This window comes from Oncorhynchus kisutch, unplaced genomic scaffold, assembly GCF_002021735.2.
Source record: "Oncorhynchus kisutch isolate 150728-3 unplaced genomic scaffold, Okis_V2 scaffold1219, whole genome shotgun sequence".
Lineage (NCBI taxonomy): Eukaryota > Metazoa > Chordata > Actinopteri > Salmoniformes > Salmonidae > Oncorhynchus > Oncorhynchus kisutch.
In genome coordinates this window covers 33,676-56,063 of record NW_022263164.1, presented here as the reverse complement: position 1 = coordinate 56,063, position 22,388 = coordinate 33,676, and the positions used below count along the sequence as shown (strand labels likewise).

Genomic DNA, 22,388 nt, shown 5'->3' with positions numbered 1-22,388 from the left:
TTTAGTCAAAGTCAAGCACTGTGTGTACGTATATAACTATGCATGAGATAGTGAATATATTTGTCACCACACTCCAGTCATGTGATATGTAGATAATACAGTTGCATGGTTCAATAGACGCCATGTTGAATCAGTGGTGCCACTAGTTGACGTGTACCACGTCCTCTCTAGGTACCCTCCCTCGTCCAGACAGACGTCCCATGAGGAGGGGAAGGAGTGGCTGCGTTCTCACTCCACTGGAGGGTTACAGGACACGGGGAGTCAGTCCCCTCTCTCCCCCCCTGGAGTTGCATGCACAAGCACCGGAAAATACCACTACTCCAACCTGCGTAAGCCCTACTCCAAATACCACTACTCCAACCTGCGTAAGCCCTACTCCAAATACCACTACTCCAACCTGCGTAAGCCCTACTCCAAATACCACTACTCCAACCTGCGTAAGCCCTACTCCAAATACCACTACTCCAACCTGCGTAAGCCCTACTCCAAATACCACTACTTCAACCTGCGTAAGCCCTACTCCAAATACCACTACTCCAACCTGCGTAAGCCCTACTCCAAATACCACTACTCCAACCTGCTTAAGCACTACTCCAAATACCACTACTCCAACCTGCGTATGCCCTACTCCAAATATCACTACTCCAACCTGCGTAAGCCCTACTCCAAATACCACTACTTCAACCTGCGTAAGCCCTACTCCAAATACCACTACTCCAACCTGCGTAAGCACTACTCCAAATACCACTACTCCAACCTGCGTATGCCCTACTCCAAATATCACTACTCCAACCTGCGTAAGCCCTACTCCAAATACCACTACTTCAACCTGCGTAAGCCCTACTCCAAATACCACTACTCCAACCTGCGTAAGCCCTACTCCAAATACCACTACTCCAACCTGCGTAAGCACTACTCCAAATACCACTACTCCAACCTGCGTATGCCCTACTCCAAATATCACTACTCCAACCTGCGTAAGCCCTACTCCAAATGCCACTACTCCAACCTGCGTAAGCCCTACTCCAAATACCACTACTCCAACCTGCGTAAGCCCTACTCCAAATGCCACTACTCCCTCCTGCGTAAGCCCTACTCCAAATACCACTACTCCAACCTGCGTAAGTACTACTCCAAATACCAGTACTCCAACCTGCGCAAGCACTACTTCAAATACCACTACTTCAACCTGCGTAAGCCCTACTCCAAATACCACTACTCCAACCTGCGTAAGCCCTACTTCAAATACCACTACTACAATCTGCGTAAGCACTACTCCAAATACCACTACTCCAACCTGCGTAAGCCCTACTCCAAATACCACTACTCCCTCCTGCGTAAGCCCTACTCCAAATACCACTACTCCAACCTGCTTAAGCACTCCTCCAAATACCACTACTTCAACCTGCGTAAGCCCTACTCCAAATACCACTACTCCAAATACCACTCCTCCAAATACCACTACTCCAAATACCACTACTCCAAATACCACTACTCCAAATACCACTACTCCAACCTGTTTGTGCGTGTGTGTTTTCTCCCCCAGTGAGCCCCACCAACCTGTCACCCTACAACCTGCCAGGACCCAGCAGTATGAGTCGCTCCAACAGCATCCCTGCCCAGGACTCCTTTGACCTGTATGGAGAAGCCCACCTGGGGGGCAGCGCCACCTCTCTGGAGGACAGACCCCGGGGCATGAGCCGCTCTGGCTCCTTCAGGGACAGCACCGATGAAGGTAGGCCCAGACTGTGGTCCTATATATGCATTGTATATGCATTGTGTATGTATAACTTGTCTGTGGGACGCTGCTTAGACCAAGAAGAAGTGATAGTCAGGGTTGAGTTCTCAGACTGAAGCTCAAAATGCACTGGACTAGGAACCCGACTTTTTCTGCTTCTCTTTTTAAAGAGAAGATTGGTGTTTCAGTTAACATCTTGGTAACGTGACGGTGCCACTTGAAAGTAATGTTACTAGTCAATGACTAGGCCCTTTGAATTATCCAAACAAGTACTTCATTCGTACACAGCCACACACATGCCATTAGAATATGTTACTTTTACATGCAGATGACATGGTGCTATTTATAGGACCACAGGTTATGTTCTCTTAATTCCTCTTCCTCACTCGCTCTCATGCTCTCTCGTTCTCTCACTCGCTCTCACTCTCGCTCTCTCTCTGTCTCTCTCTAGTCCATGGATCCTCACTGTCGCTGGTCTCCAGCACCTCGTCCCTGTACTCTGCGGTAAGTTGCATTGTTTTCTCCAAACACACAAACAAACATTTAGACAATCATGCTTATGACAGCCATGGGTGCTGTGTGTGATCCCGGTTAATTGGTGTCATTAGCCTAAAATTATTTCAGGAGACAATATGTAATACATTTTTCAGCAAGCGACAGCCCTGCCACTTTTTTGCTATAAGGCTGGAGAAATGTAACCACTCTCAAAATCAAAGATTGTGTTTTGGATGCAAGGACAGAGTCCATGAAATCAGAGTAATATTTTGAAACATATTTGTGGTTATGATGGGGTAGAACAGTTGCACTTTATAAGTTACATTCTTCAATAATAGATAGGTGTACGAATTGCTTTATAAACTGGGTGGTTCAAGCCCTGAATGCTGATTGGCTGACATCCGTGGTATATGAGACTGTATACCACGGGAATGACAAAACATTTATTTTTACTGCTCTAATTATGTTGGAAACCAGTTTATAATAGCAATAAGGAACCTCTGGGGTTTGTGGTATATTGCCAATATTCCACGGCTAAGGGCTGTATCCAGGCACTCCGCATTGCGTCTTGCCTATGAACAGTCCTTAGCTGTGGTATATTGGCCATATACCACACCTCCTCGGACCTTAATACTTAAATATATCATACATGTTTATATTTAGGCAGTGCATCCAAGGTGATATAGGCAAATTCAAGCTTGGAGAAGGTGTGGATTTTTGGGGGCAAAAGGCAACACTCCAGCTGCAGTCAAACTCAATGAGAAGACAGATCAGTTGAGGAAGATAATCAATTACTGGCGCTCTCCACCTTTTTCCTCCCCAGCAGAAAGTTCTAGAAAGGCCTGGAGAGGAGTTTAGACGTTCACTGATTTCAGAGACTTGTTCTGAAAGTATTCCTATGGGGCAGAAAGACAGCAAGCAGTTATTGTTTATTCTTCATTTCATTGTGTCGATGTTTGGTTGTGTTCATATTTTAATTGTAATTTCATATTTATTTGTTTACATTACTATAATATTTATGTCATTTATGATTTGAATTTCATCATACTTTTCTGTTTGCTATTTTATCATTTCTTCTCATCTTTGGCATTATCTAGTCATCAGTTTTGTTTAATCTCATCTGTTATCACTCAACACCTAGGGCGTGTTCAGTAGGCAGAAAACGTTGTGAAACAGGCAGGTACTATTTCAGCCTGTCCTATGAGAAACGTTTGTTTTCGTTTTCCGTTGCAAAGCGTTTTGCTGCGATGCGCCCTAATGAGCACGACCCTGAAAAACACGACTGACAAAGAGCAATTTTATTAAAATCTCCTACGAAGAACACTATGATAAAAGTATCATGACACATTTTCCCAAAGTCATTACAACACCAATCATTCAGCCCAACAATATAAAGATAGACAAAACATATAGATGTCAATCAAAAGGCCATAGATGATAACCAATGAGAATGCTTGGCTTACACAAAAGTTTGGCACCCTGTTTTCAGGGCAGTGCAAAGTGTTGAGTTGCCATGGTTTCCCATTGCAGCAGCTTGAACCCACGTTTTCTTACTTCCAGGTTCTTTCCTTTCTGGCCAAGGTAAAGACTATGATGCTGTCAGCTATGATCTCTCCACACCACACAGACAACGTGTTTGTATGCCCACCACATGCTCTGATGCTGGTTGTATGTGGCAGATGTTCACACAGGTTTTTGGTTGGTGTGTGAAAAAAAACAACCAATGCTACTTGTGTGCAATGTTACCAGTGTGTGTATATATTGCAATACATACATACAATGTATTATGTTAATTATCCCTGCCACATCGATTACATATGACTTGATTGGCCAAAATCAAACGTTGTGTAAGTTCTTAGTACAGTCTGACTTGACTTGAAATGACACCACAGTCAACGATTTCCCAACACACGCAATAACATCTGCTAAATATGTGTATGTGACCAATAACATTTAATTTAATTTGATGCATCAAGAGCTGCCTTAGCATTTGCTTTCACTTCCGGGCGTCATCTATGGCCTTCTGGCTCCTGCATCATACTCCATCAAAAGCTCAACCCCAATGATCTACTCATTATGACAATGGGCATTCATTGCATCCATAAAGACGCTGTCAGAAGTGAATCATTGTTCATACAACGTGGCTTATTCCTGCACATCTTAACGACATGTCTTCTCTCCCAAACAGACAGAGGAAAAGGCACATTCTGAGGTAAGTGGCTTGGCTTGGTGAGGGACAAAATGTCTCCTATCTGTCTGTCTGGTCTATCTAATCTCTGTCTGGTCGTCTGATCTGTTTGGTCGTCTGGTCTGTCTGTCTCTCTGGTCTGTCTCTCTGGTCTGTCTCTCTGGTCTGTCTCTCTGGTCTGTCTGTCTGTCGGTCTGTCGGTCGGTCCGTCAGGTCAGTCTCTCTGTTTGTCTGTCTGGTCAGTCTGTCTGGTCAGTCGGTCGGTCGGTCTGGTCCGTCAGGTCAGTCTCTCTGTTTGTCTGTCTGGTCTGTCTGTCTCTCTGGTCTGTCTGGTCAGTCTCCCTGTTTGTCTATCTAGTCTGTCTCTCTGGTCTGTCTGGTCTGTCAGTCTCTCTGTTTGTCTGTCTGGTCTGGTCTGTCTGGTCTGGTCTGTCTGGTCTTGTCTGTATCTCTGGTCTGTCTGGTCTGTCAGTCTCTCTGTTTGTCTATTTAGTCTGTCTCTCTGGTCTGTCTGGTCTGTCAGTCTCTCTGTTTGTCTGTCTGTCTGGTCTGGTCCGGTCAGATCTCCATAATGAAAGATAACAATCAAAGCACGAGCAGTGATGTATGTATCCACTTTGTCCACAATCAGGTTCTGGTCTATCAGTGGAGAACCTGAACATAAAACTTGTTTATATAACCTTGGACTTGGTGTCCAAGTCAAATCTCTTTGACCCTATGGTGCATTGCTTGTCATTGGCCAGTCTTTTAAACAACCAGGCATTTGAATAGAACCAAACAGCACTTTGACTTGATCTTTACCACACGTCATGCTGACAGTCATGGACAAACATCATTAATACACCCTACTCTATATCCTTCTCTGTGGTTTCACTTCACACCCTATTCAGTTATCACTGGCTTTTCTTTCATTACAATGACTTCCTGTTTCTGTTTGCACCCTACATGAACACGTTAGTTAAAGCCCACAGGTATAATGCTTTATTACTTGTTAAAACCATGGTTGAGTCTTTTTAAAATGCATTATACCAGTCAGGTCTAAGGAAAGTGTTACCAAAGTGACAACTAGCCTAATGTGTTTAGATGCTTGTACACGTTTTCCCCCTTTTATTGGCTAATTTGTCCAAGACTGTGCTGTTGTTTATGTGTGAGAGATTGCCTTATGCCTTATTGGCTAATGGTTTAAACTGCTAACGGTGAGGAAACATGCTGCTTTGTCATCATCGTAACAGATATCTCTCTCACCATATCTTCTGTTTGGACTAAGCATGCATCATAGAGTTAATTGTATTCTTCTCTTTTCAATCAAGGGTCAAACAGGCCAAAATACCACGGTAATCCCCCACTTACGTTCACACTTACATTCACCCCATTGTTTTATACTGTGGCAATGAGGCAGACTTTACATCAATGTTTTCAAATGGATGTTTACTAGGCAGCTGGTACACCAGATTTTGGATTTGCATTTAAAGGGATGGAATCGGAAGATGATGGGCATGCTCTGTTGTATTTTCAATCAGTCCTGTTTTTTTAGGAGAGACGTGATCGTCATGGTAATCTGTTATTTTTTCCCCCACCCAAACAGCAAATCAGGAAGCTGCGACGAGAGCTGGACGCCTCCCAGGAAAAGGTTGCGACCCTCACATCTCAGCTGTCTGCCAATGTAAGTGCCTCTTACTTCAACACACTGAGCAGTCAAAACGTCTGCCTCGTGGTTCATTTGCATCCTAGCCTGTCAGAGAGGTTCGGGGGGAAACTCTGCCTTTGCCAAACCCTTGAATGTAAATCAGTCTAGACACCCACTAATTCCCTTTCTCTCTCTGACTCAAAGGTTTCTTAAGCTTCTGATGAAATGTTTTGAAGTCTGGGTTGTTGTTTTTTTCGAACACGGCTCGAAAATGCAGCTTGTTTACCGGGAATTGTCCTGCGAAGCGGGTCTCATCATGTGGGGCAGCAATATAGAGCGGCCTAGCAAGAACATGCAGATTCAGCAAAACAGAGGGGGGGGGGCTTGTGAGCCCAGTTTGGAGGGAGGAAGTGTATTATACAGAGTGAGAGAGAACCCTGAGAACCCAAAGCCTATCAGGTCTCTGTGGCGAGATGGGCGTTCCTGTCTCTCTCTCAGTGCTGGGCCCTGCGTGAAATTTTTACTTGCTATATTGTATTTACTTTGCCATCATGGCCTTTTTTTGCCTTTACCTCCCTTCTCACCTCATTTGCTCACATTGTATATAGACTTGTTTATACTGCATTATTGACTGTATGTTTGTTTTTACTCCATGTGTAACTCTGTGTCGTTTTATCTGTCGAACTGCTTTGCTTTATCTTGGCCAGGTCGCAATTGTAAATGAGAACTTGTTCTCAACTTGCCTACCTGGTTAAATAAAGGTAAAATAAATAAAAAATAAAAATGTCTGATCAAGTGCGAGGCTGACAGGGTCTTCACCAGGGTCTCTGACTTTGATCGAGGAGTTCTACATCTCCAGGCACTAAGGCACCACACTGCCAAGTAACTTCCAACTAGCTTTTGTGTTCACTGTGTGACTCATACAGACCCCAGATGTCTTTGTAGAAAAGTTGCATTGTTTAATATATGAGAAAGCTTTTTTTAGATGCCTTTGTGTATATACTGAACAAAAATATAAATGCATCGGTGTTGGTCCCATGTTTCATGAGCTGAAATAAAAGATCCCAGACATTTTCCACTCGCACAAATAACTTATTTCTCTCTAATTTATTGCGCAAATCTGTTTACATCCCTGTTAGTGGGCACTTTTCCTTTGCCAAGATAATCCATCCACCTGACAGGTGTGGCATATCAAGAAGTTGATTAAACAGCATAATCATTACACAGGAGCACCTTGTGCTGGGGACAATAAAAGGCCACTCTAAAATGAGCAGTTTTGTCACACAATACAATGCCACGTATACTACCGTTCAAAAGTTTGGGGTCACTTGGAAATGTCCTTGTTTTTGAAAGAAAAGCACATTTTTTGTCCATTTAAAATAACATCATTGATCAGAAATACAGTGTAGACATTTTTTATGTTATAAATGACTATTGTACCTGGAAACGGCAGATTTTTAATGGAATATCTACATAGGTGTACAGAGGCCCATTATCAGCAACCATTACTCCTTTGTCCCAATGGCACGTTGTGTTAGCTAATCCAAGTTTAGCATTTTAAAAGGCTAATTGATCATTAGAAAACCCTTTTGCAATTATGTTAGCATAGCTGAAAACCTTTTTAGCCTTTTAAAATGATAAACTTGGATATCCACCAGAGCTGTTGCCAGAGAATTGAACGTTCATTTATCTACTATACATTGCCTCCAACGTCGTTGTAGAGAATTTGGCAGCACGTCCAACCGGCCTCACAACCGCAGACCACCTGTAACCACGCCAGCCCAGGACCTCCACATCTGGCTTATTCACCTGCGGAATCGTCTGAAACCAGCCACCCGGACAGCTGATGAAACTGAGGAGTATTTCTGTCTGTAATAAAGCCCTTTTGTGGGGTAAAACTCATTCTGATTGGCTGGGCCTGGTTCCCCAGTGGGTGGACCTATGCCCACCCATGCCAAGAGTGTACAAAGCTGTCATCAAGACAAAGGGTGGCTACTTTGAAGAATCTGGTTACAACATGATTCCATGTGTTATTTCATAGTTTTGATGTCTTCACTATTATTCTACAATGTAGAAAATAGTACAAATAAAGAAAACCCTTGAATATATATATATATATTACCTCATGCCTTTCCTGGGCTCCTGATCCCAATCTGTTCCAGTAGCGTCATCCCCACCAGACCCATACACTCTCTCTGGTACCGGCTGGTGTCTGGTACCGGATGGTGTCTGGTACCCAAGCTTCATGGCCCATGCTGTGCATTGGAACAACATTTCTCTCCGGAGACTCCAGTGGATGAAACATGCACTGCAGCATTGATTAAGGCAGCGTTTCAGGTGCTGTAATCTGATTTGTCTGGGAGAGATACTGCATCTTCAGCAGGTGCATACTGTATGTTTGCAGTCATGTTCTCCTGAATGGCTGATTAAATATAAATCCCACTTAGAGAGAGGCACTGTTTTGTCATTGAACGAATGAGAAGAGCTGTGAGTGTGGTGTCTGCTGATTGATGTCATCGCAGATTGACCCGAATCACATTTACAATCCAGTCATTTAGCAGACGCTCTTATCCAGAGCCACTTACAGTAGTGAGTCATTTAGCAGACGCTCTTATCCAGAGCCATTTACAGTAGTGAGTCATTTAGCAGACGCTCTTATCCAGAGCCACTTACAGTAGTGAGTCATTTAGCAGACGCTCTTATCCAGAGCCACTTACAGTAGTGTGCATACATTTTCGTACTTGTCCCCTGTGGGAATCAAACCCGCAACCCTGGAGTTGCAGGCGCTGTGCTCCAGCAGCTGAGCTGTACGGGACACTAATGGACTGTATGTAAGACGCTCATTTACTGTATCTGCTCACTGCCTTTGTAATATGTTAATATGGAAATTAATATTTTGACCTTTTTGGAATAAGGAATATTTTGAATAAAGGACTATTTGTTGTGTCACCTTCAGCATGGTGCTAGCAGGTCAGTCTGGCCTGATTTGTAGCTAAAATGGCCGCCACATCAGGCACACAGTTGTATGTGTGTAGTCACATATGGTTAGAGAAGCTCTCCCACGTCCACGTCAATCTATTTCATGTGTGTTTGGGTTTTCTTTGATTAGAACAAAGCCGAAGGAGGAAAACCCAGCATCCTGGAAAAAGGATTTAAAAGAACATTGTAGAAGCGTCTTAGTATTGTATTTTCTCCTCAGAAGAGATTCCATTCCTTGCCTTGGCTGTCATTAAAGTGGGTTTAAGAGGTGGGTTTATATCTCTGCACTCTACTTACCTACCTACCTTACCCTAATTCTCCTTCCTTCACCTTCCGTCACTCTCTCTGTTTCCTTTCCCTCTCACTCCTTTCTCTCCCCTCTAGATTGCCCTCACTCTCTCTCTCTTATCCCCTCCCCTCTACCTCTTTTTGTCCCTTTCTCTTTGGGGATTTGGGAATTAGTATATCTAGCCGTCTGTGCTGGCTTGTTCTACAGTATTCATGCTGGTGTGTGTGTGTGTGTGGATGGGTTGAGCAGAGAGGGCTCTGAGGATGGCGTCGACACTGGGCAGCAGCAGTAGTAGTAGGGGCAGCTCTCTGGCCGGTTCGCTGGTCTGGCCACCCCTCAACCACTACCCCGGCTCCCAACAGAGGCCCCAGGGCAGGGGTCGCAAGGCCAAAGGCCAGCCGCGGGATGCGTGGAAAGCTTCACAGCCCTACCCACAGGGCGGACAGGTGGGCAGGCGCGGTGGGTGTATGTCACATGATGGAGGGGGCTGATGGGATTGGATGGATGACATTTTGCAAAGGTTATATGCAATTCAGCCAGAGAGGAGAGAAGAGGACCATTATGGTGGTGTTGGCTTATTGGTGTATGACTGTGATTACTGTGTGGCTACTCCTCTGCCCTATTGAGCTGAGATTTTCTTATCTGTGGGCACGCTGCCTGGCTTTGTGTGACTCACTGGTCCTGACAGGTGTCTGAGGCTCCATGCTGTGGAGTTGCGTGGGTGTGAGCTCACACTGTTCTGTCTGTTTCTCTCTCTGTCACACACATGCACACACACACAATTACTATTCTTGTATTTTCTAGGTGAGGACTTATCACCCCCCCACACACACACACACACACACACACACTATCCCTCACAGTGCTATCCTATTTCCATGGAGCTTTACTTCCATCAGGCTCAGTGCAGCAGATGGTGTCATGCTGCTAAACATTTGGCACCCTTCAGTTTGTCGCCGGTGTTTCTTCAGGTGAAAAAATTACTCGACACTAAACCTTCCCTGACCTGTGTACAAGAAGATATGCCCACTTTTCACTTTCTTTAGGTCTGGGTTCAGCTGTGTTTTTGTGCATGTTCAAATCACCAGTTGGCTGTGAAAATCAGTCCTAATCATGGATGTTGTTGTCGCTGCTGTTGTCTTCAGAGAAAGTGAAGGTTCACAGCTTTCAGAAGAGCAGACGTGGTGTAGCTCCCACTTCTTCTGTAGCATGTCTGTACGTCATGTCTTCTCTGGACCTCGTGTTTTACCTTCCAGTCCATAACATCAAAGCTCTCACCCTGGACCAGTGGGGGAGTGGGTAGCATGCAGCAGGCTCCGCGTTGCCCTGAACCAGTGGGGGAGTGGGTAGCATGCAGCAGGCTCCGCGTTGCCGTGGTAAAGTGGGGGAGTGGGTAGCATGCAGCAGGCTCCGCGTTGCCCTGGACCAGTGGGGGAGTGGGTAGCATGCAGCAGGCTCCGCGTTGCCCTGGACCAGTGGGGGAGTGGGTAGCATGCAGCAGGCTCCGCGTTGCCCTGGACCAGTGGGGGAGTGGGTAGCATGCAGCAGGCTCCGCGTTGCCTTGGACCAGTGGGGGAGTGGGTAGCATGCAGCAGGCTCCGCGTTGCCCTGGACCAGTGGGGGAGTGGGTAGCATGCAGCAGGCTCCGCGTTGCCCTGGACCAGTGGGGGAGTGGGTAGCATGCAGCAGGCTCCGCGTTGCCCTGGACCAGTGGGGGAGTGGGTAGCATGCAGCAGGCTCCGCGTTGCCCTGGACCAGTGGGGGAGTGGGTAGCATGCAGCAGGCTCCGCGTTGCCCTGGACCAGTGGGGGAGTGGGTAGCATGCAGCAGGCTCCGCGTTGCCCTGGACCAGTGGGGGAGTGGGTAGCATGCAGCAGGCTCCGCGTTGCCCTGGACCAGTGGGGGAGTGGGTAGCATGCAGCAGGCTCCGCGTTGCCCTGGACCAGTGGGGGAGTGGGTAGCATGCAGCAGGCTCCGCGTTGCCCTGGACCAGTGGGGGAGTGGGTAGCATGCAGCAGGCTCCGCGTTGCCCTGGACCAGTGGGGGAGTGGGTAGCATGCAGCAGGCTCCGCGTTGCCCTGGACCAGTGGGGGAGTGGGTAGCATGCAGCAGGCTCCGCGTTGCCGTGGTAAAGTGGGGGAGTGGGTAGCATGCAGCAGGCTCCGCGTTGCCGTGGTAAAGTGGGGGAGTGGGTAGCATGCAGCAGGCTCCGCGTTGCCGTGGTAAAGTGGGGGAGTGGGTAGCATGCAGCAGGCTCCGCGTTGCCGTGGTAAAGTGGGGGAGTGGGTAGCATGCAGCAGGCTCCGCGTTGCCGTGGTAAAGTGGGGGAGTGGGTAGCATGCAGCAGGCTCCGCGTTGCCCTGGACCAGTGGGGGAGTGGGTAGCATGCAGCAGGCTCCTCGTTGCCGTGGTAAAGTGGGGGAGTGGGTAGCATGCAGCAGGCTCCGCGTTGCCGTGGTAAAGTGGGGGAGTGGGTAGCATGCAGCAGGCTCCGCGTTGCCGTGGTAAAGTGGGGGAGTGGGTAGCATGCAGCAGGCTCCGCGTTGCCGTGGGGGAGTGGGTAGCATGCAGCAGGCTCCGCGTTGCCGTGGTAAAGTGGGGGAGTGGGTAGCATGCAGCAGGCTCCGCGTTGCCGTGGTAAAGTGGGGGAGTGGGTAGCATGCAGCAGGCTCCGCGTTGCCGTGGTAAAGTGGGGGAGTGGGTAGCATGCAGCAGGCTCCGCGTTGCCGTGGTAAAGTGGGGGAGTGGGTAGCATGCAGCAGGCTCCGCGTTGCCGTGGTAAAGTGGGGGAGTGGGTAGCATGCAGCAGGCTCCGCGTTGCCGTGGTAAAGTGGGGGAGTGGGTAGCATGCAGCAGGCTCCGCGTTGCCGTGGTAAAGTGCAAGCTGTAACTAGTGGGAATGTTCCTAGTGTGTTGGTTCAGATACAGAAATAAACATGATCGTCCAGCCAGTCAGTCAGCGCTGGTGGTTCAACAGAGGGATGACTTGACTCAGTCTATCAGAGCTGAGGGTCCCTGGGGAGAGGGGAGACTCATGAGAAACACAAGGGAACATGAAGAGGGCGAGAGAGAAATAGCCTACACCCTCAGGTCGCATCGATTCTTCTCCTATATGTTTAAGTGGCTATCTAACAATGGATTTTCCACACTGTGTGCTCAATGTGTGTTTGTGAATCATCTTGAATCCACCTGGTGAAAAGGTTGTTCCACCTACAGAGAATGGTATATTTATAGGACTTCAGGAAAATGTGACAGAAAATGTGCAAATGTAACGCTGTCTCTTCATGCCTACTTTAATGACCCGTCCAGTGCTTTTGTTGTCGGTGTTGAACTCTGACCTCTGTGTTGGCAGGCTCACCTGGTGGCAGCCTTTGAGAAGAGCCTGGGGAACATGACCTGTCGCCTAACGAGCCTCACCATGACAGCTGAGCAAAAGGTACGTGCCTCTTTCTGTTGCTGCGTCCCACCGCTACCAGATACCTTCTCATGTATGAAGTCGCAGCTTTAGTGTTTCATCGTCTCTGAGAAGTCTGCCTGTTTGTGCACATCACTGTTAATCCACGGTCCTTTACACTTTACAATAACAGTAACTTATAGAGGTGTTATAGAGCATTCATAAGGTCTTCATAAGCACTACATAACGTACCCTAAATCATTTAGAATCATCCTGTGTCGTGCCCATGGCACATTTACCACGCTTTATACAGCACGACTTGTTCTTATGAATGATTTCTGTATAGACCTCTTGTTGAAGGCTTCATTACGTTAGACGCTATGTTAAAGGACAATTCCACCCAAAAAACTGTCTTTTGGTATTTGTTTCATTAGTCCATTGTCATATGATGCAAAACTCATGATGCAGGGATGGTTTCTGTATTCTTAAAGTTAACTATCTTCACAACTTTATTGCTGACAAGCAAAACATTTTGGGACTATGTCAACAATGGCCTAATGAAACAAATACCAAAATATTGTTTTTGGGTGGTTTCCCTTTAAGTTTAGTGTGGGACCTTTTCCACTCTTACTTGAAGATGTAACTTGTCACACATGTATCCTAATCCAGGACATTGGTTTCGCTCCATACTCTGCAGAGTTATTTCTTCAGGGGCGTGTACTGAATGATGCTATACTCATAGACAGATGTCAGACCACATTAGAGATGACAGAAGTGTTTGTTACGGGTTCGTAATTGGCAGCGGTTGAGTGGGATTAGGGTCTGGGAGAAGAACCCAGATAGGGTAACGTCATCCAGCTCTAAAACCAGGATCAGTGAAAGAATGGTGCATGTGTTGTAAATGTAAAGCCGTCCTTGTGATGAAACGTGAGCGTTTCCGCCTGTCCACCCGCTCCTGGAAACCCTACTCATAACATTGACGAGCTGTGGCAGCCCTAATCCTGGATAAATTAAACCAGAGATTCTAGAGGGACGTCTTTGTTAAGCAAGCCGCCTGCGCCCTCCCCACTTTTAATTAAGACTGAAACCCTATCACAAGCCCACAGTGGTTTTGGGGGAATTGGAGCGCTGTTGCCTTATATCTAATCATGTGGGTTTAATAGAGGAGCCGTGCAGGTTTTATCCAAGCAGGTGGGGCGGAGGGTAAAACTCTATTGCCAAACCTTATCATCTTAAACCTGCTTATGGCCTATCTTTGTGTGCTTTTGAGGCAGGAATATTTGACTGAGTTATTTGGATTGAGTATTGAGAGAATAGTGCCCCTGGCCGAAATGAAAGGTAGACCGTTAGAGATTTAGAGGCAGAAATCAAGATGTTTCTCTTTCAACAGGATTAGTGAACAAAAAGGTCTATTCAAGATCCACCTAAAGCACATTTGTTATTTTTTGGGACTCCAAATGTTGTTTCTGCAGTATATCTATAATCAAGCAATCAAATTGTTTTCAATTGTGCAGTTTGGTATTGTCTGTGGTGTGGTGGTGCTGTGGAGAATGGTATGGTCTGTGGTGTGGTGGTGCTGTGGAGGTTGGTAATTGTCTGTGGTGTGGTGGTGCTGTGCAGGTTGCTATTGTCTGTGGTGTGGTGGTGCTGTGGAGAATGGTATGGTCTGTGGTGTGGTGGTGCTGTGGAGGTTGGTAATTGTCTGTGGTGTGGTGGTGCTGTGCAGGTTGGTATTGTCTGTGGTGCTGTGGAGGTTGGTATTGTCTGTGGTGTGGTGGTGCTGTGGAGGTTGGTATGGTCTGTGGTGTGGTGGTGCTGTGGAGGTCGGTATGGTCTGTGGTGTGGAGGTCGGTATGGTCTGTGGTGTGGAGGTTGGTATGGTCTGTGGTGTGGAGGTTGGTATGGTCTGTGGTGTGGAGGTTGGTATGGTCTGTGGTGTGGAGGTTGGTATGGTCTGTGGTGTGGAGGTTGGTATGGTCTGTGGTGTGGAGGTTGGTATGGTCTGTGGTGTGGTGGTGCTGTGGAGGTTGGTATTGTCTGGTGTGGTGGTGCTGTGGAGGTTGGTATTGTCTGTGGTGTGGTGGTGCTGTGGAGGTTGGTATGGTCTGTGCTGTGGAGGTTGGTATGGTCTGTGGTGTGGTGGTGCTGTGGAGGTTGGTATGGTCTGTGGTGTGGTGGTGCTGTGGAGGTTGGTATGGTCTGTGGTGTGGTGGTGCTGTGGAGGTTGGTATGGTCTGTGCTGTGGAGGTTGGTATTGTCTGTGGTGTGGTGGTGCTGTGTAGGTTGGTATGGTCTGTGCTGTGGAGGTTGGTATGGTCTGTGGTGTGGTGGTGCTGTGGAGGTTGGTATGGTCTGTGCTGTGGAGGTTGGTATTGTCTGTGGTGTGGTGGTGCTGTGGAGGTTGGTATGGTCTGTGCTGTGGAGGTTGGTATGGTCTGTGGTGTGGTGTGGTGGTGCTGTGGAGGTTGGTATTGTCTGTGGTGTGGTGGAGGTTGGTATTGTCTGTGGTGTGGTGGTGCTGTGGAGGTTGGTATTGTCTGTGGTGTGGTGGTGCTGTGAAGGTTGGTATGGTCTGTGGTGTGGTGGTGCTGTGGAGGTTGGTATTGTCTGTGGTGTGGTGGTGCTGTGGAGGTTGATCTGTGGCGCTGCTTCTCTTCCCTCAGGAGTCGGAGCTGGCTGAGCTGAGAGAAACCATCGAGGCGCTGAAAGCCCAGAACACAGACGCCCAGACAGCCATCCAAGTGGCCCTCAACGGCCCCGACCACCTACACAAAGGTAGCGCCGCCAGAGGAGAACACTCCATATGCGCTTTAGTGTGGGCAAGAACCGCACCTCTTCCTCTTGATCGACCCACACATTTCAAACTCTGTCCCTCTTTACTCATGAGAGCAGCCATACACCACTCTAGAATGTTCAGAGCAGCCATACACCACTCTAGAATGTTCAGAGCAGCCATACACCCCTCTACAATGTTCAGAGCAGCCATACACCACTCTAGAATGTTCCGAGCAGCCATACACCACTCTAGAATGTTCAGAGCAGCCATACACCACTCTAGAATGTTCAGAGCAGCCATACACCACTCTAGAATGTTCAGAGCAGCCATACACCACTCTAGAATGTTCAGAGCAGCCATACACCACTCTAGAATGTTCAGAGCAGCCATACACCACTCTAGAAAATTCACCCTCTTTGAAAGTTGATCTCAAACACCTGGCGCTTGGGAGTTAGACTGGGTAGGTACTAAAAAAGCGGGTTGTCTTGTGCTTCCAGATCTGCGGATTAGGCGGCAACACTCGTCGGAGAGCATGTCCAGCATCAACAGTGCAGCCAGTCACTCGTCCCTGGGCAGCGCCAAAGACCTAGAGGACAAGAAGAAGAAGAAGAAGAGCTGGGTAAGTTAGTGAGTGAAGAAATCCCACGGGAGAAGGAGAGGAGGGGGGTTTCTTGGCTCGTATAGACGTCTCCATGCAGTGCACTTCACTCTAACCTCTGAACCATCTAAACCATGCCAGTCTCACACTCCTTTCTACTGAGAAGTCATACATTGTCATAACTGTGACTTGTAATTCCACTCCCTTTTCTCACGCTCTCCCTAACCCTAACCCTCTGCCAGGGAAAAGAGAGAGGCAACAAGGTGAATATGAAACCCCCCCATCCTCTCGCATGTCTATGACAGAGTGAATGACTTTGAGATAAAGAGGGGTAACACTTTTGTACAAGGATCACAAAATGGGCACTAATTTCCTCAGTGTATAATTGTGTATATAAGTAGATAAATAGGACCTTTATTCTATAGTATTAGCCAGTTGTTAGTCCTTCATTCAGTGTTTCCTGTACTCATTCATGTGTAAAGAAGAAAACACCAAATAAAAGCCTAATAAAATGTGTTAATAATACCAACCAAAGGCTTAATTCACTATTTCAAATAGTGCCTAATGTGATCCATTTACCCGAAAGGGACAGATACTTATTTAAGAATGAATCAGTGCTGTCCCACTTTGTTGCCTGAAGTCCCCCAGTCAGTGTACCACTTGATTAAGTGTACAGTCTATCTCTCCTCGTAATATTAGGCTTCTTTCCCCTCTCCTTCTGTGTGCAGTTACACTTCTGCCTCCCATGGAGAAAATATTACCCTATTTGAGAAACGCATTCATTCAAAATCCACGTTTGTGTAAATCCTCCCTCTACCCTGTGTTTTTCTGCCGGGAATACAGGTTCCTGCTGGTTAATGACTACTATTTTGCGAGGACCCTCTGAATAACTTCTCATTACATTCAATAATTACTCATACATTCTTATAATAAGATTCAGTACAGAAGACAACCCCACATCAGGAGTATACAATCTGACCTCCATACTATCTCTTCTGGGAAACAGACCATGATGAATGGCTAAATGTTCGTCAAGGAGTACGACCAGCATCTTTACAACTGCTCAATTCTCTTTCCCAATCCTTCCTAGACTCTGAGCCAGAGAAAAGCTCAACCCACGCTCATAAATAAAAATCTGCTTCATATTTATGCAGCTATTCATATTCATTTGCATATAAAATCTGCCTCTGTGCCACTGTGGCCTGAAACACTGGGAGTGTGAGGTTAATGAAGTGCCTGTGATCTGGCTGAAGAGGGCATCACTAACAGCAGGGAGCGGGACATGGGCGCACACACACACACACACACACACACGCACACACGCGCACAAACACACACACACACACGCGCACACGCACACACACACACACACGCGCAAAAACAAACACACACACACGCACGCACGCACGCACACACACACACACACACACACACACGCAAAAACACACACACACACACACACGCAAAAACACACACACGCAAAAACACACACACACGCACACACACACACACACGCACACACACACACACATCAAGTGCAGTTTCCCCTCCCTGGATCCATTCTTCAACTTGTACAGGAAACAAAATGTCTCCTTCTTCCGGCTCCATTGTGGCTCCAGATGTTCTTTGACATGGGGGGGAAAGGCTGCAGTCGCACTGAAAATGATGTGATTGTGCTAGGGCTCCTCCTCCAAACAAGGGAGAGATATGAGGCAGCTCAGCTCTGAGTGCCACAATGCAAATGCCCCAGACCTCAGGAACTAGTCGCCAGTTAAATGGAGTTTTAAAGTGGCAAGGGAGGTCTTTTGGGGTATGACAGTTGAACAAAGCTCATTAGGTATTTATAAGCTATATTCTTCAAAAATCAATATATATATCATTCATTTGAAAGTTAAAAAATTGATGTACCAATCTCAGATTGCCCCTTTAAAGATAATGGTGGGCCTAGCGGTAATACAGTAGTGATGATGTGTGGGTCAGTGGAGCGGCATGTTCTTGTGGTAACAGTAGTGATTGTTCTATCCTCAGGTGGCTGATTCCATCCCAGCACAGGTTAGTTGTACTGAGGCGTCTACTGTCCGTACGCTGTGGTGACCTCCTCCTCTTCCTCCTCTCCTTTCCTCCTCAGTTCTTCAACGTTTTCCCCTTCTACAACTGTTTGGCATGGAAACAGCCCCCCTCTCCTCTTCCTCCATTTTGACTGCCTGTTTGTTTCTAGTTCCAGGACCTTAAAAAGTCTGGCTCCTCCCCTGCATTCCTCATTCCTCCTCCATTCAGTCTGGCTCCTCCCTGCATTCCTCATTCCTCCAGTCTGGCTCCTCCCATGCATTCCTCATTCCTCCTCCATACAGTCTGGCTCCTCCCTGCATTCCTCATACCTCCTCCATATAGTCGCCCTTGATTGAGTTGCCTTGCGTTCCCTCTCTCTGATGGTGACTGTTGCCTAAGAACAGCACTGACCCGACAGGAAATTATCTCCGTTCAGTTGGAGAGATGGGCGATGTTGACGTTTTGGTGTTTCTCTTGCAGTTGCGGAGCTCGTTCAAGCAGGCCTTCAGTAAGAAGAAGGGCAACAAGCCTCAGTCTCCCCACGACGACATCGAAGAGATGACAGACTCATCGCTGCCGTCCTCGCCCAAGCTACAGCATGCTAACAGACAGGACAGCTTCCCAACACTACTCTCCTCAGCCTCTACCACAGAGTGAGTATACTGTAGTATACACACATGGCAGATAGCCTAGCGGTAAGAGCGTTGGGCCAGTAACCGAAAGGTTGCTAGTTCGAATCCGCGAGCCGACAAGGTGAAGAATCTGTCGATTGTCCCTTGTGCAAGGCACTTAACCCTAATTGCCCCAGGGTCACTGTTGATAATGGCTGACCCTGGATGTGACCCTACCCCCCGAGGATGTCTCAGGGGGAGTTGGGATATGCAAAAAACACATTTCTCATTAACACATGTATGAATACACACTTGTACATGTGTGAAACAGGACAAATACAATCACCCACCTCATTATTATTATTATTACACACAGGCTACATCCCAATCTACATACAACACATACTTCAGCGTCCATTTCTTGGCACAAATGTTGTTTTTCTTCTGAATTCACCCAGTCTTTTTTTTTTATGTCTCTTCTTGTTCAACTTGTTTCTCCATTTCATATGTCTATCTGTCCAGTAACAAGTGCGTTTGTGATAGCAAGCCCCTCCCCATTTGGATGTCAAAGAGAAGGCTAAACGGTCATGTGGTCTACAAGCACAGATCTCGGTAACAGGCAGTGTGTGGCTGGCACGCTGTTGGGGGTGTGAAGTGCTTTCATCATCTTAACTCAGCCTGCTTTTATCTTTGGGTGGCTCCCAAATGGCACGTTAGTCCCTATATTGTGCACTCTAGGACCCATAGGGCTCTGGTCAAACGTCGTGCACTATGTAGGGAATAGGGTGCTCTTTGGGACGTAACCTTTCTCTCACAAAGGGCCCCAATCAGGCCACGACGCAAAAATATAATGCACCAGAATGTAAGCCGCGTACACAAATATTAAAATCCCTTGTAGCAGTCATGGGAGATGATATTATATTTCTGTGCTTACTGATACTGCTGGTGAATTGGCCATGTACAGAAGGCTCCTCCATCTTGCTAATATCCTCGGCTGGCCATGCATTTGCCAGAAGCATGCTAGTTTCATTCACATCTGCTGTGTGTGGGCCAGCTGGCTAGTTGGTTTGCCCTCACTACTTTGGAGGGTCCCTGACAGGCTTTCCTAGTCGCGGAGGGTGATGCTCATGGTGTGGGTTTTGAAGTCAATTTCCCCATTTCAGATTGTAAACTCAGCTGTGACCTGCAGAGTTTGATAGTAGTGAATGACTTACATGGTAGCAGTAGTAGCAACACTGGAACTGTAGACAGACACCATCTTTGTCTTTGCTTGGCATGCCAGATGGACAATTCCTATGATGGAGGATTCACTCATCCCCAATGCTCACCTGATCCCTGTGTGACCCCGTACCACCTATGTGTTTGTGTGTTTTCTAAGTATGTCTGCCATAATGGTTTCCTACTGACTCCAATGGATCCTCCTCTGTTCAGCCGAGTTCTCTCCCTCGGGGGTTGAGGTTCCCTCGGTGGAGGCTCCCCATGCCTGTACTGTACTGTACTGTATGTGTAACTATCCCTGTTTGTAGTATTTCTAGCCTGTATGTGTAAATATCCCTGTTTGTAGTATTTCTAGCCTGTATGTGTAAATATCCCTGTTTGTAGTATTTCTAGCCTGTATGTGTAGCTATCCCTGTTTGTTGTATTTCTAGCCTGTATGTGTAGCTATCCCTGTTTGTAGTATTTCTAGCCCTGTGACCCCTGTGTGACCCCTTGCAGGCTGTGTGAGTGCACGGAGGCGGAGGCGGAGATCATCCTGCAGCTGAAGAACGAGCTGAGGGAGAAGGAACTGAAGCTGACAGACATCCGCCTGGAGGCTCTTAGCTCCGCCCACCACCTGGACCAGATCCGAGAGGCCATGAACCGTATGCAGGTGAGGAACCAGGTAGCCTGCTAAACGAATGCACAACCCAAACCATGGGGGACCCACCAATGTAAATTAGCACTGACTTATATATCAAATCACTAATTGTACATGTAGCCTTATATTGTTGTTTAACACTAATCCAGTCAATTTCTTATCTGTTGTTTTATCTGTATGTATATTGTTTATGCTGTAAAAAAAGTAATACTTCAGGAGGAGACATTATTGGGTTGCACCCAGAGAGACCTGTTTCCCAGGGCCCAGTGGGCCGTGACACTGTGCAGTTAGGGAGCTAAAGCAGCATTTGGGGATTGTTCTGGCTCTTTGATGCCATGCCAGGAGTGACTGGGGTGGTCAGGGGGTTCAGGGGGAAGCCAACAAGCCGCGATGGCACCGTGGTCAACTTACAATATAACCACTCAGACCACTAATTAGGTTTATCTGTCAGTGGGGCTGGCCGTGCCATACACCCAATCACCTTTCTGGTAGAGCAATGACAATGCATCTCGTGACAAAGACCGGGGGGGACAGTGGCTTGGCCGTTGATGCCAACTCCCATGACAAAATGGCAACAACTGGAGAAGTCAGCGCTCTCTCCTCAGATGTGTAGATAATCTACCCAGGCCCTTAATCTGGGATTTAGGTTTGTGAAAAGCCCAGTACAAAGAGCTCTGTTGAGATTAAAGGGGCTCTCACAGCCAACAATGACGCTAATACTGATCCACAATGATAACTATGGGCAGTCTGAATGCAAGGACATGTCCATATTCTTCTAATCGGCTTACCTCTCAGTAGAATGACTTTATTTTACATGGGGTTGGGCTCAGTTTCTGGATTGCTCTCTAAAAGCGTCCGTTTGTGGTGACGTCATTGTCTCCCAAAAGGTGGCATAGGCCTACATGATGAGTTATAACCATAGAAAGATGAATTACTAGACAGGACACTCAATACGGTTGCTGGTCCACCCATCACAGAACATTGACTTGAATGGGAATGTTCATTCTGGTAATTCTGTTTCTTTGGTTTAGAAAAGCATCTGTCAGGAAACAACGACCGTGTCATTTAGAGTATCCTCCTGATGCTTATTCTCTGTCATTGGGCAGAATGAGATCGAGCTGCTGAAAGCGGAAAATGACCGGCTCAAGACGGGAGGCACCACGACAGCCGCCACGCCAGCCAAGATGGGCCGGCCACCCTCTGAGACCTCCAGCACATCCTCGTCCTCCTCGCGCCAATCTCTGGGCCTGTCCCTCAACAACCTCAATATTACAGACACCATCATGTCAGGTGAGCCATAGCTTTGAGCCTGTCCGTCAACAACCTCAACATCAACTGTGGTGACCCACCATAACCCCATGACTCTACAACATGACAGACACCATCATGTCAGGTGATCCACCACAGCCCCTTGACTCTACATGACCCACCACAGCCCCGTGACTCTACTACTTGACAGACACCATCATGTCAGGTGATCCACCACAGCCCCGTGACTCTACAACATGACAGACACCATCATGTCAGGTGATTCAGCCCCGTGACTCTACAACATGACAGACACCATCATGTCAGGTGATTCAGCCCCGTGACTCTACAACATGACAGACACCATCATGTCAGGTGATCCACCACAGCCCCTTGACTCTACATGACAGACACCATCATGTCAGGTGATCCACCACAGCCCCGTGACTCTACTACATGACAGACACCATCATGTCAGGTGATCCACCACAGCCTCGTGACTCTACAACATGACAGACACCATCATGTCAGGTGATCC

General features: G+C 47.3%; 1 protein-coding gene across 1 annotated transcript in view; it reads left to right on the top strand.

Moving 5' to 3' along the window:
• LOC109877388 (neuron navigator 3) overlaps positions 1 to 22,388 on the top strand; it is a gene marked incomplete at its 5' end in the record, with an annotated part of 47,637 nt that overhangs the window by 6,700 nt on the left and 18,549 nt on the right. Inside the window, 16 exons of the mRNA XM_031817979.1 lie at positions 172 to 1,373; positions 1,547 to 1,735; positions 2,190 to 2,242; positions 3,794 to 3,814; positions 4,422 to 4,445; positions 5,732 to 5,755; positions 6,007 to 6,084; positions 12,669 to 12,752; positions 15,374 to 15,485; positions 15,984 to 16,105; positions 16,327 to 16,347; positions 18,113 to 18,136; positions 18,614 to 18,786; positions 19,267 to 19,356; positions 20,461 to 20,626; positions 21,709 to 21,892. Of these exons, the coding sequence (XP_031673839.1) occupies positions 172 to 1,373; positions 1,547 to 1,735; positions 2,190 to 2,242; positions 3,794 to 3,814; positions 4,422 to 4,445; positions 5,732 to 5,755; positions 6,007 to 6,084; positions 12,669 to 12,752; positions 15,374 to 15,485; positions 15,984 to 16,105; positions 16,327 to 16,347; positions 18,113 to 18,136; positions 18,614 to 18,786; positions 19,267 to 19,356; positions 20,461 to 20,626; positions 21,709 to 21,892 (2,567 nt within the window). The remainder of the gene's footprint in view (positions 1 to 171; positions 1,374 to 1,546; positions 1,736 to 2,189; positions 2,243 to 3,793; positions 3,815 to 4,421; positions 4,446 to 5,731; positions 5,756 to 6,006; positions 6,085 to 12,668; positions 12,753 to 15,373; positions 15,486 to 15,983; positions 16,106 to 16,326; positions 16,348 to 18,112; positions 18,137 to 18,613; positions 18,787 to 19,266; positions 19,357 to 20,460; positions 20,627 to 21,708; positions 21,893 to 22,388) is intronic.